The sequence below is a fragment of the Nerophis lumbriciformis genome, linkage group LG08, assembly GCF_033978685.3.
Source record: "Nerophis lumbriciformis linkage group LG08, RoL_Nlum_v2.1, whole genome shotgun sequence".
NCBI lineage: Eukaryota > Metazoa > Chordata > Actinopteri > Syngnathiformes > Syngnathidae > Nerophis > Nerophis lumbriciformis.
In genome coordinates this window covers 46,223,997-46,240,684 of record NC_084555.2, presented here as the reverse complement: position 1 = coordinate 46,240,684, position 16,688 = coordinate 46,223,997, and the positions used below count along the sequence as shown (strand labels likewise).

At 39.2% G+C, this 16,688-nt stretch overlaps 1 protein-coding gene across 1 annotated transcript in view; it reads right to left on the bottom strand.

The window, feature by feature from the left end:
• LOC133611212 (uncharacterized) overlaps positions 1–16,294 on the bottom strand; it is a 34,887-nt gene extending 18,593 nt beyond the window's left edge. Inside the window, exons 1-6 of the mRNA XM_061967908.1 lie at positions 16,192–16,294; positions 15,842–15,977; positions 14,192–14,235; positions 4,700–4,864; positions 4,531–4,625; positions 4,261–4,406 (exon numbers count right to left, since the gene is read on the bottom strand). Coding sequence (XP_061823892.1) covers positions 4,261–4,406; positions 4,531–4,625; positions 4,700–4,864; positions 14,192–14,233 — 448 coding nt within the window. The 5' untranslated portion in view covers positions 14,234–14,235; positions 15,842–15,977; positions 16,192–16,294. The remainder of the gene's footprint in view (positions 1–4,260; positions 4,407–4,530; positions 4,626–4,699; positions 4,865–14,191; positions 14,236–15,841; positions 15,978–16,191) is intronic.
• Between the last annotated feature and the right edge of the window lie 394 nt (positions 16,295–16,688).

Below are 16,688 nucleotides of genomic sequence, written 5' to 3'. Positions count from 1 at the left end.
CTAACATAATAGTGAGAGTCCAGGCCATAGTGGATCTAACATAATAGTGAGAGTCCAGTCCATAGTGGATCTAACATAATAGTGAGAGTGCAGTCCATAGTGGATCTAACATAATAGTGAGAGTCCAGTCCATAGTGGATCTAACATAATAGTGAGAGTCCAGTCCATAGTGGATCTAACATAATAGTGAGAGTGCAGTCCATAGTGGATCCAACATAATAGTGAGAGTCCAGTCCATAGTGGATCTAACATAATAGTGAGAGTCCAGTCCATAGTGGATCTAACATAATAGTGAGAGTCCAGTCCATAGTGGATCTAACATAATAGTGAGAGTCCAGTCCATAGTGGATCTAACATAATAGTGAGAGTGCAGTCCATAGTGGATCTAACATAATAGTGAGAGTCCAGTCCATAGTGGATCTAACATAATAGTGAGAGTCCAGTCCATAGTGGATCTAACATAATAGTGAGAGTGCAGTCCATAGTGGATCTAACATAATAGTGAGAGTCCAGTCCATAGTGGATCTAACATAATAGTGAGAGTCCAGTCCATAGTGGATCTAACATAATAGTGAGAGTCCAGTCCATAGTGGATCTAACATAATATTGTGAGAGTCCAGTCCATAGTGGATCTAACATAATAGTGAGAGTCCAGTCCATAGTGAATCTAACATAATAGTGAGAGTCCAGTCCATAGTGGATCTAACATAATATTGTGAGAGTCCAGTCCATAGTGGATCTAACGTAATAGTGAGAGTCCAGTCCATAGTGGATCCAACATAATAGTGAGAGTCCAGTCCATAGTGGATCTAACATAATAGTGAAAGTCCAGTCCATAGTGGATCAAACATAATAGTGAGAGTCCAGTCCATAGTGAATCTAACATAATAGTGAGAGTGCAGTCCATAGTGGATCTAACATAATAGTGAGAGTGCAGTCCATAGTGGATCTAACATAATAGTGAGAGTCCAGTCCATAGTGGATCTAACATAACAGTGAGAGTCCAGTCCATCGTGGATCTAACATAATAGTGAGAGTGCAGTCCATAGTGGATCTAACATAATAGTGAGAGTCCAGTCCATAGTGGATCTAACATAATATTGTGAGAGTCCAGTCCACAGTGGATCTAACATAATAGTGAGAGTCCAGTCCATAGTGGATCCAACATAATAGTGAGAGTCCAGTCCATAGTGAATCTAACATAATAGTGAGAGTGCAGTCCATAGTGGATCTAACATAATAGTGAGAGTCCAGTCCATAGTGGATCCAACATAATAGTGAGAGTCCAGTCCATAATGGATCTAACATAATAGTGAGAGTCCAGTCCATAGTGGATCTAACATAATAGTGAGAGTCCAGTCCATAGTGGATCTAACGTAATAGTGAGAGTCCAGTCCATAGTGGATCTAACATAATAGTGAGAGTCCAGTCCATAGAGGATCTAACATAATAGTGAGAGTCCAGTCCATCGTGGATCTAACATAACAGTGAGAGTCCAGTCCATAGTGGATCTAACATAATAGTGAGAGTGCAGTCCATAGTGGATCTAACATAATAGTGAGAGTCCAGTCCATAGTGGATCTAACATAATATTGTGAGAGTCCAGTCCATAGTGGATCTAACATAATAGTGAGAGTCCAGTCCATAGTGGATCTAACATAATAGTGAGAGTCCAGTCCATAGTGAATCTAACATAATAGTGAGAGTGCAGTCCATAGTGGATCTAACATAATAGTGAGAGTCCAGTCCATAGTGGATCCAACATAATAGTGAGAGTCCAGTCCATAGTGGATCTAACATAATAGTGAGAGTCCAGTCCATCGTGAAGCTAACATAATAGTGAGAGTGCAGTGCAGTCCAGAGTGGATCTAACATAATAGTGAGAGTCCAGTCCATAGTGGATCTAACATAATAGTGAGAGTCCAGTCCATAGTGGATCTAACATAATAGTGAGAGTCCAGTCCATAGTGGATCTAACATAATAGTGAGAGTCCAGTCCATAGTGGATCTAACATAATAGTGAGAGTCCAGTCCATAGTGGATCTAACATAATAGTGAGAGTGCAGTCCATAGTGGATCTAACATAATAGTGAGAGTCCAGTCCATAGTGGATCTAACATAATAGTGAGAGTCCAGTCCATAGTGGATCTAACATAATAGTGAGAGTCCAGTCCATAGTGGATCTAACATAATAGTGAGAGTCCCGTCCATAGTGGATCTAACATAATAGTGAGAGTCCAGTCCATAGTGGATCTAACATAATAGTGAGAGTCCAGTCCATAGTGGATCTAACATAATATTGTGAGAGTCCAGTCCATAGTGGATCTAACATAATAGTGAGAGTCCAGTCCATAGTGGATCTAACATAATAGTGAGAGTCCAGTCCATAGTGGATCTAACATAATAGTGAGAGTCCAGTCCATAGTGGATCTAACATAATAGTGAGAGTCCAGTCCATAGTGGATCTAACATAATAGTGAGAGTCCAGTCCATAGTGGATCTAACATAATATTGTGAGAGTCCAGTCCATAGTGGATCTAACATAATAGTGAGAGTCCAGTCCATAGTGGATCTAACATAATAGTGAGAGTCCAGTCCATAGTGGATCTAACATAATAGTGAGAGTCCAGTCCATAGTGGATCTAACATAATAGTGAGAGTCCAGTCCATAGTGGATCCAACATAATAATGAGAGTCCAGTCCATAGTGGATGTAACATAATAGTAAGAGGCCAGTCCATAGTGGATCTAACATAATAGTGAAAGTCCAGTCCATAGTGGATCTAACATAATAGTGAGAGTCCAGTCCATAGTGGATCTAACATAATATTGTGAGAGTCCAGTCCATAGTGGATCTAACATAATAGTGAGAGTCCAGTCCATAGTGGATCTAACATAATAGTGAGAGTCCAGTCCATAGTGGATCTAACATAATAGTGAGAGTCCAGTCCATAGTGGATCTAACATAATAGTGAGAGTCCAGTCCATAGTGGATCTAACATAATAATGAGAGTCCAGTCCATAGTGGATCTAACATATTAGTGATAGTGCAGTCCATAGTGGATCTAACATAATAGTGAGAGTCCAGTCCATAGTGGATCCAACATAATATTGTGAGAGTCCAGTCCATACTGGATCTAACATAATAATGAGAGTCCTGTCCATAGTGGGGCCAGCAGGAGACCATCCCGAGCGTAGACAGGTCAGCAGCACAGAGATGTCCCCAACCGATGCACAGGCGAGCGGTCCACCCCGGGTCCCGACTCTGGACGAAGTGGAGGAAAAACGCCCCCCTCAAACAGAACTGTCTCGACCAGTAGATAAACATTTTTCCGAAGATATTTTCAGTATTGTGTTTTTTTAAACACTTTATTGCAATGGTCTGTCTTTAATCTTTGATTATTTATTTTTTTTAAAGAAAAATAATTACAGTAAATAACAATTGTTAAGTGAAGTGAATTATATTTGTATAGCGCTTTTCTCTAGTGACTTAAAGCGCTTTACATAGTGAAACCCAATATCTAAGTTACATTTGTAAACCAGTGTGGGTGGCACTGGGAGCAGGTGGGTAAAGTGTCTTGCCCAAGGACACAACGGCAGTGACTAGGATGGCGGAAGTGGGGATCGAACCTGGAACCCTCAAGTTGCTGGCACGGCCACTCTACCAACCGAGCTATATGCCCCAAATAGGAGGATGGGTACTGACGGCAACGTCGCGACATGCCAGATGTGGAAGTCGCTTCCTAGAAGCTCCACTGTAGACACGGCACAAGAGCCAAGCGTGCAGGTTTAACAAAGTTTTATTGTTTTTACACAGATTTTCCAAAGACGTTGCCGTCACTCCCCATCCTCTCTTCCCCTCCGCTCCCGGCTGCTTACTGTTAAAGACAACAGATGATTAGATTAACACGTACCACCTGTGAAATCTAATCACCTGCCAGCTGTGTCTCGCCGTCCCGCACAAGTCCCGCCCCTAGCTAATGGTGCTCCGCCCTCGACACCATTGCCAGAGGCGGTGACCTTTGCTCCTGCAGGCGCGCTGACGCACTTCCCTCCACATATTTGTTTAAACCTAAAAATCATAGATTGTGATGCTTGGCGCTATCTTAAGAGTGTGCTAACTTTTTAAAAATGAAACAAAGAAAAACTATCATTTCTGTATCAACATTTGAGAGGTGGAAAAATATTTGGGTTTGAAATGGCTAATAAAACCACACATGTAGTAAAGTTAGTCAAACTTGATGTTTAATTTCTTCCTAACCTGTTCCTTCAGTGAGACCAGCTTTGAGGCCTTGCAGGAAGCAGTGCAGGAGAACCTTGCCTCGGCACGGCACCGACGACGACCACGCCGCCTCTGCGGGGGTCGCTTCAGGCTGGCTCCGCCCACCGAAGGCCCCCGCCGGATCGCTGCAATATAGTAATATCACCACTTTAGTGATGTCACAAAAAGTCTATGATGGCTGCTGTTTGACCCTGGATCAGATAAATTGTGGTTATGTGTTTTCCGATAGATTGTGTCAATCATTCCTACGTTTCTTTGGCCGCAGTGCTCTCTTCGTCCTGCAGAGGTCGCTGTCTGTCGCCGCACATCTGCAACACCTGGCCGCGCATCACGCCGAACTCCTCCTGCCGGGGCGGCGAAAACAAGAACAGGTCAGAGGTTACCGTAGGTCCGCTGGGCAAACGTAGACCGGACACACCCGCAGCGACTCCACCAGAGTCTCCAAGCGTAAAGCTTTCTTCTGACAACGCCGCTTGTTCTCCTCCAGCTCCTCGCGCAGGGATGAGTCTCCATGTTGGATCTGGGCCAGCTCCAGGAGTGCCCCCGTGAAGCCCGCCTTCAGCTCGGAGACCATACCCTGGAGCTGAGGAGAGGCAAGACAAATGTTTATTTACTCATGGCTTGGAAGAATTTACTTGTCCAGTAAGGAAAAAGTAGCCAGTAGCTTCGAAAAGGGTCGGAATACTTGCTAAATATAGCAACTAAGTTGCCAAGACTGCTCTGGTAGAGGTGTCTTAAGAAGCAGAGTTACAATCTACTATACTAGGGTTGTAACGTACTACAAAACCCAAAACCAGTGAAGTTGGCACGTTGTGTAAATGGTAAATAAAAACAGAATACAATGATTTGCAAATCCTTTTCAACTTATATTCAATTGAATAGACTGCAAAGATTTGGTTCTCAGCTGAGTGTTGAGCCAGAAGTCGAGTTTCTTAACATGGAGATATTCTCACTACTTTTCTTTTGTCGAGCACAAAGAAAAGAACATTTTAGTTAAATGTAAGTTGTGTCTTGGATCAAAGATCCTATCTACTGCCCAAAACAGCAATTCAAATCTGCTGAAACAGCTACAAAAGCAACATGCTTCGACGAAGCTAGTATATAGAGACACACTTCACCTCCACCTCCAACAGTGGCTGGATATTAACGGAGGGACTGCTAGCCAGGACAACATTGATAGAGCCATTGCAGCGTGTGTGCTAGAAGACATGCAGGCTATTTCTACAGTGGAATCACCCGTTTTCAGGCAGCTGGACACAGTGGACAGTGAGCACATAAACATGGAAAGCGAGTTAAAGAAAACACTCAAAACTCTGCCTCTGCTCATCATTCAGCACTGAAGGTACGCACACTCTGTCAATTATCTTATATACTCTTTCATTCTAGACTTCTAGAGTGTTTGATTATCACATCACTCTAAATGTATGGACTATAATGTTCAGAAACATAAAGAGGGATCCTAGTGCATACTTGCCAACCTTGAGACCTCCGATTTCGGGAGGTGGGGGGGGGGACTGGGGCGTGGTTAAGAGGGGAGGTGTATATTGACAGCTAGAATTCACCATATAGAATTCATACACATATATATATATATATATATATATATATATATATATATATATATATATATATATATATATATATATATATATATATATATATATATATATATATTGTCAGAAAAATTGTATTTAGATTATCAAAAAACTTTCCGTTCTGAGTTCTCAATGAACAGACAAGAAGCGGTCTTTGTTGCACCAAGCCAAACGCTTGGAAGATTCCGCTGTGGACGATGGAATGAGACGGGAGGGGTCATCCATTGTCTTGCAAACCTGCCCAAGCTGAATCCAGGACGAACCCAAACCTGAGGGATCTTCTTCTTTTGTCTTCAATGTGACCGACAACAATGACTATTTACATACTCCCCATTCCTGCTGAGACATGTGTTGTTGCGTAAACATTGAAATCTCTAAATAAAAGAGGAGACGGAAACCTTCTTCGTCAGAGCGTGCTAAGACACTGTAAGAGGTTACAGGTTGAAGCCGTCTCTCCTCAATTGAGTCCAAATTGAATTCTGTCTCTGTTTGATTCCTTGCCTTTTGTCTTGTGTAACAGATGTCCTGTATTTGAACCTGACATCTAATTGGTCCTTCGAGCCGGATTCCAACACGTCTGACGATTCCAGCATGAGTGAGTGAAACCAGAGGACCATGGCAACCAAATCCTGATTGAGGAACTGCTTTTTCTTCATTTCGGGCTGGAATTGAAAGACTGACGGAAAATCCGAGGACAACAGGAAGGAAGGCAGAGAGCAGTGAGTACGTTTTAAATTGACGAAGAAAGAAACGACTGAGAGAAAGCGTGTGACTGAGGGTTACGACGCATAGACAAACCCTGTAAATCCTAGGTTCTAACAGGTAAAAAGGCCAAATTAGAGGGACGTCGGAGTCCAACGTCCGTGAGTATTAAAATTTTAAATAAAAACTGAATTAAGATAAAAACTGAAGAGGCCAAAAGACTGCAGGTAAACGGAACCGCGAAAACTGGAATCCGTAATATCCATAAACAAACATACTAGGGGGTGTCGGAGCCCACAATAATTTGAAATATCCGTGAACCATTATCCTGGGGACGTCGGAGTCCAACAGACCTAAAATGGTCTATTCAGAATAAAAAACTGAATTTTGTCCGTGAAAAAACAATAACCTGGAGGGCGACGGAGTCCGCATGTAATATACATTGAAATTTCCGTAGATCAATATACTGAAAGGTGTGAATGTGAGAGTGTGTGGTAGTAATCGCCATTAGGCTATCACTCCATATTAAAGTTGTGAGAAGTAAATAGTGGGTTATTGTGGATGCTCTAGGCAAGACACCTCCACTGGGGAACCATCTCCAGTAGAAGCGACGTGTACCACAATAATAAATTAAACCACTATCTTACAACAAAAACAAAAGTAATCCTTATAAGTTTCGGCTCTGTAGGAGGCGACGGATTACTCCAAATTCTCAAAATGGAAAGAGGGACACAAAGAAACGCAGATCTAATATGGTCTATTACAATCTATTTAAACCAAAATAGAAGACAACAACCACAACGTCAGCGGTTAGACCCTACTGCATGTTGGCGTTGAAGCAGAGAAGGACATTTTGCAAGAAACTGTCCTGGGAAAAAAAAAAATCAAAGTAACTCAGCATGACTGTTAAAAGACGACACCAATTAGTCATGTTGTCAGCGTATGCCATTAGTGGTAAGATCGCTGCAAATGTGTTTGTTTGTTTGTTTGTTTGTTAGTGTGTGTTTAAGTGTGTATCTTTCCAGGTACAAATTGTGTAAAAACCCCGGAGGTTCAAATAAAAATAAAAATAGGTTAAAGGAAAAAGCAAATAGGAGAATAATCTCAAAGTGCTAACGTGAGAGAAAAGTAAAAAGAAATGAAGAAATGGGGAAAAATCAATAAGAATTAATGCAAAATGAAATAAACTAATGCGAAAGAGAGATAATGGGGGTATTGAAATAAGAGATGAAGAAAAGGTAGACTGAAGATATACATGTATGTTTGGATATATAAAGAGCGCTTTTATATATACAAATATATATATGTATAATTAAATAATGGAACAAATAAAAACCTAGATTAATAACTATAATAAGAGTTGAGAGGTATAGTATGATAAAATGATAAAGTGGGTTACATGTTTATTAGCTGAGGGAAGAAAAAAAAAAAAGGAGAGAAGCTCAAGTGTTGCTGACCTTTGCCCTAAGAAGTGCACTCACGCCCTCACACACCACCTTGTGTGTGTGTGTGTGTGTGTGTGTGTGTGCGTGGCGCAGTGGGGGAGGTGTGGAAGTGAATTTATTACATGTAAATTTAAAGTAGGTTTAACTTTGAAGTGTAGTATAACATTCTTAAGTTAGATTATGGGAAGAATGTAAATTCAGAGTTTAAAAGTATAGATTAAGTAGCATATAGACAGTTAAGTGAGTTTAAAACATTACTTAAAAAATGCATAAAGTAATATGTATAACAAGCATTGTCCTGAGGTTCCATGCAGATCTAAACAAAGGCAAAATAATGCACCTTGGATGATAAACAGTTTGAAAAATGCATGTAAAAAGAAAAATAGACTTTGTAAGGCGTTTATCAAATCAAGAACAGAGAATGCTGAAAAACGCTGTAAGAACTACAAAAACAAGTTGATTAATATATTGAGACAAGCAATGAAAGGAATAAAAAGAAATTATGAGGATGATGTTGAACAAAAAAGACATCTATGTATGTCCAGACAATAAACCAATCTTACAAAGAAAAATCGGTATAAGTGAGCAGCAGTTTTGAGCCATGGTTGAACTGATGGCTCAACAGGAGGGATATGAATGCCCTTATACAGAAGTACTATACTTCCTATAGTTTAATTCTTATAAAAAAAATTGTATAAAACATCTATGCAATTAACTAAATAAGAGTGAAGGAAAACATTATTGTCTGGTAGATGCATTTTCAAAGTAGTTAGAAATATTTCCTAAAGGAAAAGCAGATGTGCTGACAGTAGCAAAAGCATTATGCAAATATTTAGTAAAAATGTACATTAACATTACAAGTACAACAGGACTAACACCATTTGAAAGATAGTGGAAAGACCAACCTGGGTACACTTAGTACATTGTAAAAAGGTCATTTCTGTTGAATTATCCAATAAGGAAATGGAAGCCAAGTCTAGTGATAGTGTGGACGCACACGATGACTAGAGTTGAGCCAAACCACTGACCTTGGTAGAGGAGTGAATCAGCAGAAATGACACCTCAATGGCTCAGACGGTCCATAAACATATGGGTTAACGATATTGGTACTGGTCGGCCCTGCCCCCCTAATATGGTTCACTTGGGAATCTGAGTAAAATGTAGAACTCAGGAAACAAAATGATACTGCACCCATAGTAAACCCAAACCACTGGCAGAATCAAGAAGTAAAATACACTCACAGGGGAGGTCGTATTAAAAGACGGGCAATGGGAGGATTCGGAGTAACCCCATTAGTGAAAAAAATGCCAGAAAACCCATGCCAGAAAAACAGTAATGGGAAAAAGTATTTGGGATTGTATTTAAAAAGGTCATATAATGGAAAAAAAGTATTTGGAATTGTATTTGTGTTATCAAAGGGACATGTTAACTAGCACACTACAAATTCCACTGTGACAAAGTTGTAAGCATACCATTTGATGGTGTGTCAAAGTTTGATAATAATTGGTTCCTGTTTTGGTAATTAATTTGTTCCTTATGGCGGAGCAAGTGGGAAAGGCTACAAAAACTGATTGTGTTGTATGTATAAGCCCAGACAATTACTCAAGATGAGTCAAAAAAAGTTGAATTGAAGTAATGAGCAAAACAAAATTGACCCTGTAGCTAAAGAGACAAAACAGAAACCAATATTTGATAAATATGTGAAAAAAGCTAATTATACCTGCATTAACATGCAAGACTCTGTACAACAGTTAGGAAACGTATCATCAGATAACTGCATACACATAGTAAAAGTATCAATATTTGTACAAGAATTGTTAACACGCCTGAACAGTTTGATATCTGAACATTGGAAAATAATTAGACATGATGTAAACTGACAAAGTGTTGTAGATCCAACTTATATTGATGGGTGTCCAAGAGGTGTATCTGACGACTATAAATTGGTAAATCAAGTTGCAGCTGAATTTGAATCATCCGTCTACTGGTGGTGTACGATTAACAAGAATGTTAACAGAATAAACTATGTCCACTACAACGTACAGAGATTGGGAAATTGGACACAGGCCGGACTTGAAGCAGTCGCTGATCAACTCGCCGCCACCTCCCTTATGGCCTTTCAAAACCGTATGGCGCTGGACATGTTGTTAGCGGAAAGAGGGGGTGTGTGCGCAATATTTGGTGAACAGTGTTGCACGTTCATACCAAACAACACCGATGCAGAAGGTAGCCTGACCAAAGCACTGGAAGGCCTTCGCACCCTCAACGGTAAAATGAAAGAGCACTCAGGCATAGATACATCTATGTGGGATGGGTGGATGGACGGTTTCGGCAAATACAAGTCTTTGGTATCATCAATTCTAGTATCTATGGCCGTGTTTGTAGCAATACTGACGTTGTGTGGATGTTGTTGTATTCCTTGTCTGCGTTCTCTGCTTAACCGTCTGATTACCACAGCGATTAGCCCAGCAGATGATAAAGCTGTTCAGATGTACTTCCTGGTGGACGATAAGGAAGATGAATCTGAAGACGAGGATACCTACCTGGATGGTGTTCCGGATTTATTTCCAGAAATATCATAATTATGAGGAAAAAATGTATGTTCAATTCTGAGTGTAAACATAACTTGGTCCTAGGGAAATTAACCATTAACTGAAAATCGCAAGAAGAAGTTATTGGGGATAAGAAGATTCTGGGGAAGTTGTTTGATAAACAGGAGGGAAATGTCAGAAAAATTGTATTTAGATTATCAAAAAACTTTCCGTTCTGAGTTCTCAATGAACAGACAAGAAGCGGTCTTTGTTGCACCAAGCCAAACGCTTGGAAGATTCCGCTGTGGACGATGGAATGAGACGGGAGGGGTCATCCATTGTCTTGCAAACCTGCCCAAGCTGAATCCAGGACGAACCCAAACCTGAGGGATCTTCTTCTTTTGTCTTCAATGTGACCGACAACAATGACTATTTACATACTCCCCATTCCTGCTGAGACATGTGTTGTTGCGTAAACATTGAAATCTCTAAATAAAAGAGGAGACGGAAACCTTCTTCGTCAGAGCGTGCTAAGACACTGTAAGAGGTTACAGGTTGAAGCCGTCTCTCCTCAATTGAGTCCAAATTGAATTCTGTCTCTGTTTGATTCCTTGCCTTTTGTCTTGTGTAACAGATGTCCTGTATTTGAACCTGACATATATATATATATATATATATATATATATATATATATATATATATATATATATATATATATATATATATATATATATATATATATATATATATATATATATATATATATATATATATATATATATATATATATATATATATGTATGTATGTATGTATGTATGTATATATATATATATATATATATATATATATCTACATCCTGAAATATGCAAACAAAACTGTGTTTAGATAATTGATACTTCAAACTTGCATAAATAAATCTTAAGGAATATAACATAACTTGGCTTCTGAGAGCTTCAAAATGTAATAAATAAAATGCTAAAGTTGTTGATAAACAAGCAATTATTTTAATAATTAAATATGGTCATTTTAAATGAATTATTATGATCATTTAAAATTAATTATTTCATATATGTTTATTTTAATGTATAATTCTATGGCTAGATGTAATAAGGCGTCAGAAAAAATACAAATAAAAATACAATTAATTTTGATGTTTTTAGCAAAATATAGTAAAAATTTATTTAGTTTGTTTTTTTAATAAATTAATAAATATATTTATTTTTAGGTAAGATAAACATAATAATACAATTTTTCTCTAATCTGGATGATTTAGTTCTTGTCACCCTGTTGTCCTCCTGTCATAAAAAAAGGCTGTCCTCACTCAGGTCCGCATGGAGCTGGAGGGGGCGTGGCCTCCGGCTCAGGCTGAAAATCGGGAGATTTTTGGGAGAATATTTGTCCCGGGAGGTTTTCGGGAGAGGCGCTGAATTTCGGGACTCTCCCGGAAAATTCGGGAGGGTTGGCAAGTATGTCCTAGTGGGCCAGGCCAATCTTTTCTTTTCTTTAAACTAAAATTGGGGAAATGCGTAGTGTTCTGGGTTTCAATACAGTGTTGATCTCATGAAGACATGATTTTATTTCCGAATTCCTTGAGAGAAAAAAAATGCCTGATTATGCTTTGTGTATGTAGTGTGTGCCTTCCTTGGGTGAAGCCAGCTTTACAGCTATGTTGTTATTATGCTGTTTGTTATTTATGTATGTTATGTTGCAGCTATTTAAAATAGTTTTGTCAATTTGTTCTGGCCTGAAACAAATTGGTCCTTTGTCCTTTGATTGGTCTTTGTGTGTTGTATGTAGAGCACATTGCTTAGCAGAGTTCAGTGATGCAAATGCATGTCAAGTTGATCAACACATTGTATTATTCTCCACTGCAATAACAGTACTGAAATGAAGGCTAAAAGGGCATTAATGGGTGCCTTAAAAAAAAAGAAAAGAAAAAAGAAGTAACTAAATAGTTACTTTTCACAGTAACGCATTACTTTTTGGTGTAAGAAACTGAGTTACTTTTGAAATAAAGTAACTAGTAACTGTGACTAGTTACTGGTTTTCAGTAACTAACCGAACACTGGTTATGATTCATCCCGCATTGTTACATGCTACATATTAGTACATTATGATTCATCCCACATTGTTACATGCTACATATTAGTACATTACGATTCATCCCACATTGTTACATGCTACATATTAGTACATTATGATTCATCCCGCATCGTTATATGCTACATATTAGTACATTACGATTCATCCCGCATTGTTACATTCTACATATTAATACATTACGATTCATCTTGCATTGTTACATGCTACATATTAGTACATTACGATTCATCCGCCATTGTTACATGCTACATATTAGTACATTACGATTCATCCCGCATTGTTACATTCTACATAATAATACATTACGATTCATCCCACATTGTTACATGCTACATATTAGTATGTTACGATTCATCTTGCATTGTTACATGCTACATATTAGTACATTACGATTCATCCGCCATTGTTACATGCTACATATTAGTACATTACGATTCATCCTGCATTGTTACATGCTACATATTAGTACGTTACAATTCATGCCACATTGTTACGTGCTACATATTAATACACTACGATTCATCCCGCATTGTTACATGCTAAATATTAGTATGTTACGATTCATCTTGCATTGTTACATGCTACATATTAGTACATTACGATTCATCCGCCATTGTTACATGCTACATATTAGTACATTACGATTCATCCCGCATTGTTACATTCTACATAATAATACATTACGATTCATCCCGCATTGTTACATGCTACACATTAGTATGTTACGATTCATCTTGCATTGTTACATGCTACATATTAGTACATTACGATTCATCCGCCATTGTTACATGCTACATATTAGTACATTACGATTCATCCGCCATTGTTACATGCTACATATTAGTACATTACGATTCATCCCGCATTGTTACATTCTACATAATAATACATTACGATTCATCCCGCATTGTTACATGCTACACATTAGTATGTTACGATTCATCTTGCATTGTTACATGCTACATATTAGTACATTACGATTCAGCCGCCATTGTTACATGCTACATATTAGTACATTACGATTCATCCTGCATCGTTACATGCTACATATTAGTACGTTACAATTCATGCCACATTGTTACGTGCTACATATTAATACACTACGATTCATCCGCCATTGTTACATGCTACATATTAGTACATTACGATTCATCCTGCATTGTTACATGCTACATATTAGTACGTTGCGATTCATCCCGCATCGTTACATGCTACATATTAGTACATTACGATTCATCCTGCATTGTTATATGCTACATATTAGTACGTTACGATTCATCCCGCATTGTTACATGCTATATATTAGTACGCTAATATGCTGAACTGTGGATTGTAAATAATTTGGATTTTTGTGTACCGTTAACTCTGTGAGCAATGCTCGAAGTAAACTACTACTTCCAAGTGTGTAGCATGTAACGATGCGGGTTGTATTCGTGGTGCACTTTTTTTCCACCTCTCAAAATGTTGAATAATCTTCCTGCTCAGTTTACTCGGTGTGAAGGAGTGGTTATTCCAGCAAGAGCATCACTTTACCTTGGATATTTCAGTGATAAGCTCCGCCTCTTCAGGTTTCATGCCTGTAAATGACAAAATGATATATTTTATGTTCAGCGCTGGAAAACTCACAAGTTACGCATGCTGAATGTTTTGTAATAGCCTAGAAATACACTTAGCGTCTTTTTTAAGTGTCTAATGCAGACATCAATATTTATAGTTCCCACACAAAACTACACATTTGATAAAACAGAACATAAGAATCCTGCCACATGACTCCAGATATCTTATACTTATGTTGTCAAAACTTGGTCCTGGATGTTAGCTTTTCCGGGATGCAACGGAAAGTTGGCTCGGGCGAGACGGGAATTAAGGTACATGATTTATTTAATATATAAAAAAAAGTACAAACGAAAAGCGCGCACAGTGGCGGAGAATATACTATGAAACCAAAAGACTATAGCAAAAAAAGTACAAATGAAAAGCACGCACAGTGGCGGAAACTATGAACAATTAAACAAAACATTAACTGTGGCTTGATAAACAAAAACTTACTTGGCATGGAACCGGCATGAAAAAAGAGCAGCAAGGATCATAAGGGTGTGGAGAGTGTGCAGAAGCATATATGGGGAGGTCGTCAGAACGACAAACTGAAAAGAATGAACTTAAATACTATGGACATGATTAGTGAAAGCAGGTGCGTGACTCAAAACGTGAAACAGGTGCGTGACGTGACAGGTGAAAACTAATGGTTGCTATGGTGACAAAACAAAAGTGCACAAAAAGTCCAAAACCCAAAACGAACATGACCAAAACAAAAACATGATCACACAGACATGACATATGTATTATTACTTATGGTTTGTTTAGCTCCGTGTGTGTGTGTGTGTGTGTGTGTGTGTGTGTGTGTGTGTGTGTGTGTGTGTGTGTGTGTGTGTGCAGGGGCACCGAAAAGGGGGGGGGGGGGGGGGGGGGGGGGTAAAGGAGATGGATTCTAGGGGCCCATGATGGAGGGGGGCCCAGAGAGGCCCCTAATGATGATGAAATTATAATACAGAAAAAATAATGACACTGTGTTGGGGGCCCTGTAAAGATTCTTTTCATGGGGCCCAAAATCCCTAGCGGCGCCCCTGTGTGTGTGTGTGTGTGTGTGTGCGAGTGTGTGCGAGTGTGTATGTGTGTGTGTGTGAGAGAGAGTGTGTGCGTGAGTGTGTGTGTGAGAGAGTGTGTGTGTGTGTGTGTGTGCGTGTGTGTGAGAGTGAGTGTGAGTGTGTGTGAGAGTGAGAGAGTGTGTGTGAATGTGTGAGAGTGTGTGTGTGAGTGTGTGTGTGTGAGAGAGTGTGTGTGTGTGTGAGAGTGTATGAGTGTGTTTGTGTGTGTGTGTGTGTGTGTGTGAGTGAGAGAGAGAGACTGAGTGTGTGTGTGTGTGTGTGTGAGAGTGTGTGTGTGTGTGAGAGAGTGTGTGTGTGTGAGAGAGAGAGAGTGTGTGTGTGTGTGTGTGTGAGAGAGTGTGTGTGTGTGAGAGAGAGTGTGAGAGTGAGTGTGTGTGTCTGTGAGAGAGTGAGAGTGTGAGAGAGTGTGTGTGTGTGTGTGTGTGTGTGTGTGTGTGTGTGTGTGTGTGTGTGTGTGTGTGTGTGTGTGTGTGTGTGTGTGTGTGTGTGTGTGAGTGAGAGTGTGAGAGTGTGTTACCTGCTCAGGTGCCAGCAGCCCCTCTGCTAAGGAAGTAAGCAGCCGGCCAAAGAGCAATGCGTCCCCTGCAGGAGGTCAGCCTGCTGCTTCTGCTACTGCTGCAGCCAAAATCTTTCCCACGCATATAAGCCTCAAACTGCACATATATATATCACGCATATAAGCCTCAAACTTCAAACGGCACATATATATATCACACACAAATACATTCATACGCTACAAAATCATATTTTAGTCACATTATTTGCACACTCAGGTTTTAGATTCAAATTGTGCCCAATGGTAAAATAATGTGGTAAAATATCCTACAACTGCTACACAAATGACAGAAACATGTTTGTTCAACTTACCTTAGAAGAAAGGAGCAATATACCTTTAAAAAAAAAAAAGGCAAAAAGCTTCATATATTATTTTCTCTGCGACTCAAAAAACTAGGACCTTGCTTGGAGTGTTGCAAATTGTGTCTGGGCTGCAGCTCCTCGGAGACAGCAGATGTCCTGTGTGACGTGATGGCCATGTAGAAACACCCTGGAAGATTACATCAAGGTACAAATAATAACCAGTACTTATTTTGTTACTACAAATATAATTGTGCATGCTTTTAATATTGGTTTTGATACATAATTTTGATTATAAAAAAAAAACGGTATTAAAACGTGTATATATATATATATATATATATAACGGGTAACGGGTCCCATTTTTTAAAGTCTTTGGTAGGGATGTCGGATAATATCGAACTGCCGATATTATCGGCCGATAAATGCTTTAAAATATAATATCGGAAATTATCGGTATCTGTTTCAAAAAGTAAAATGTATTACTTATTAAAGCGCCGCTGTGTACA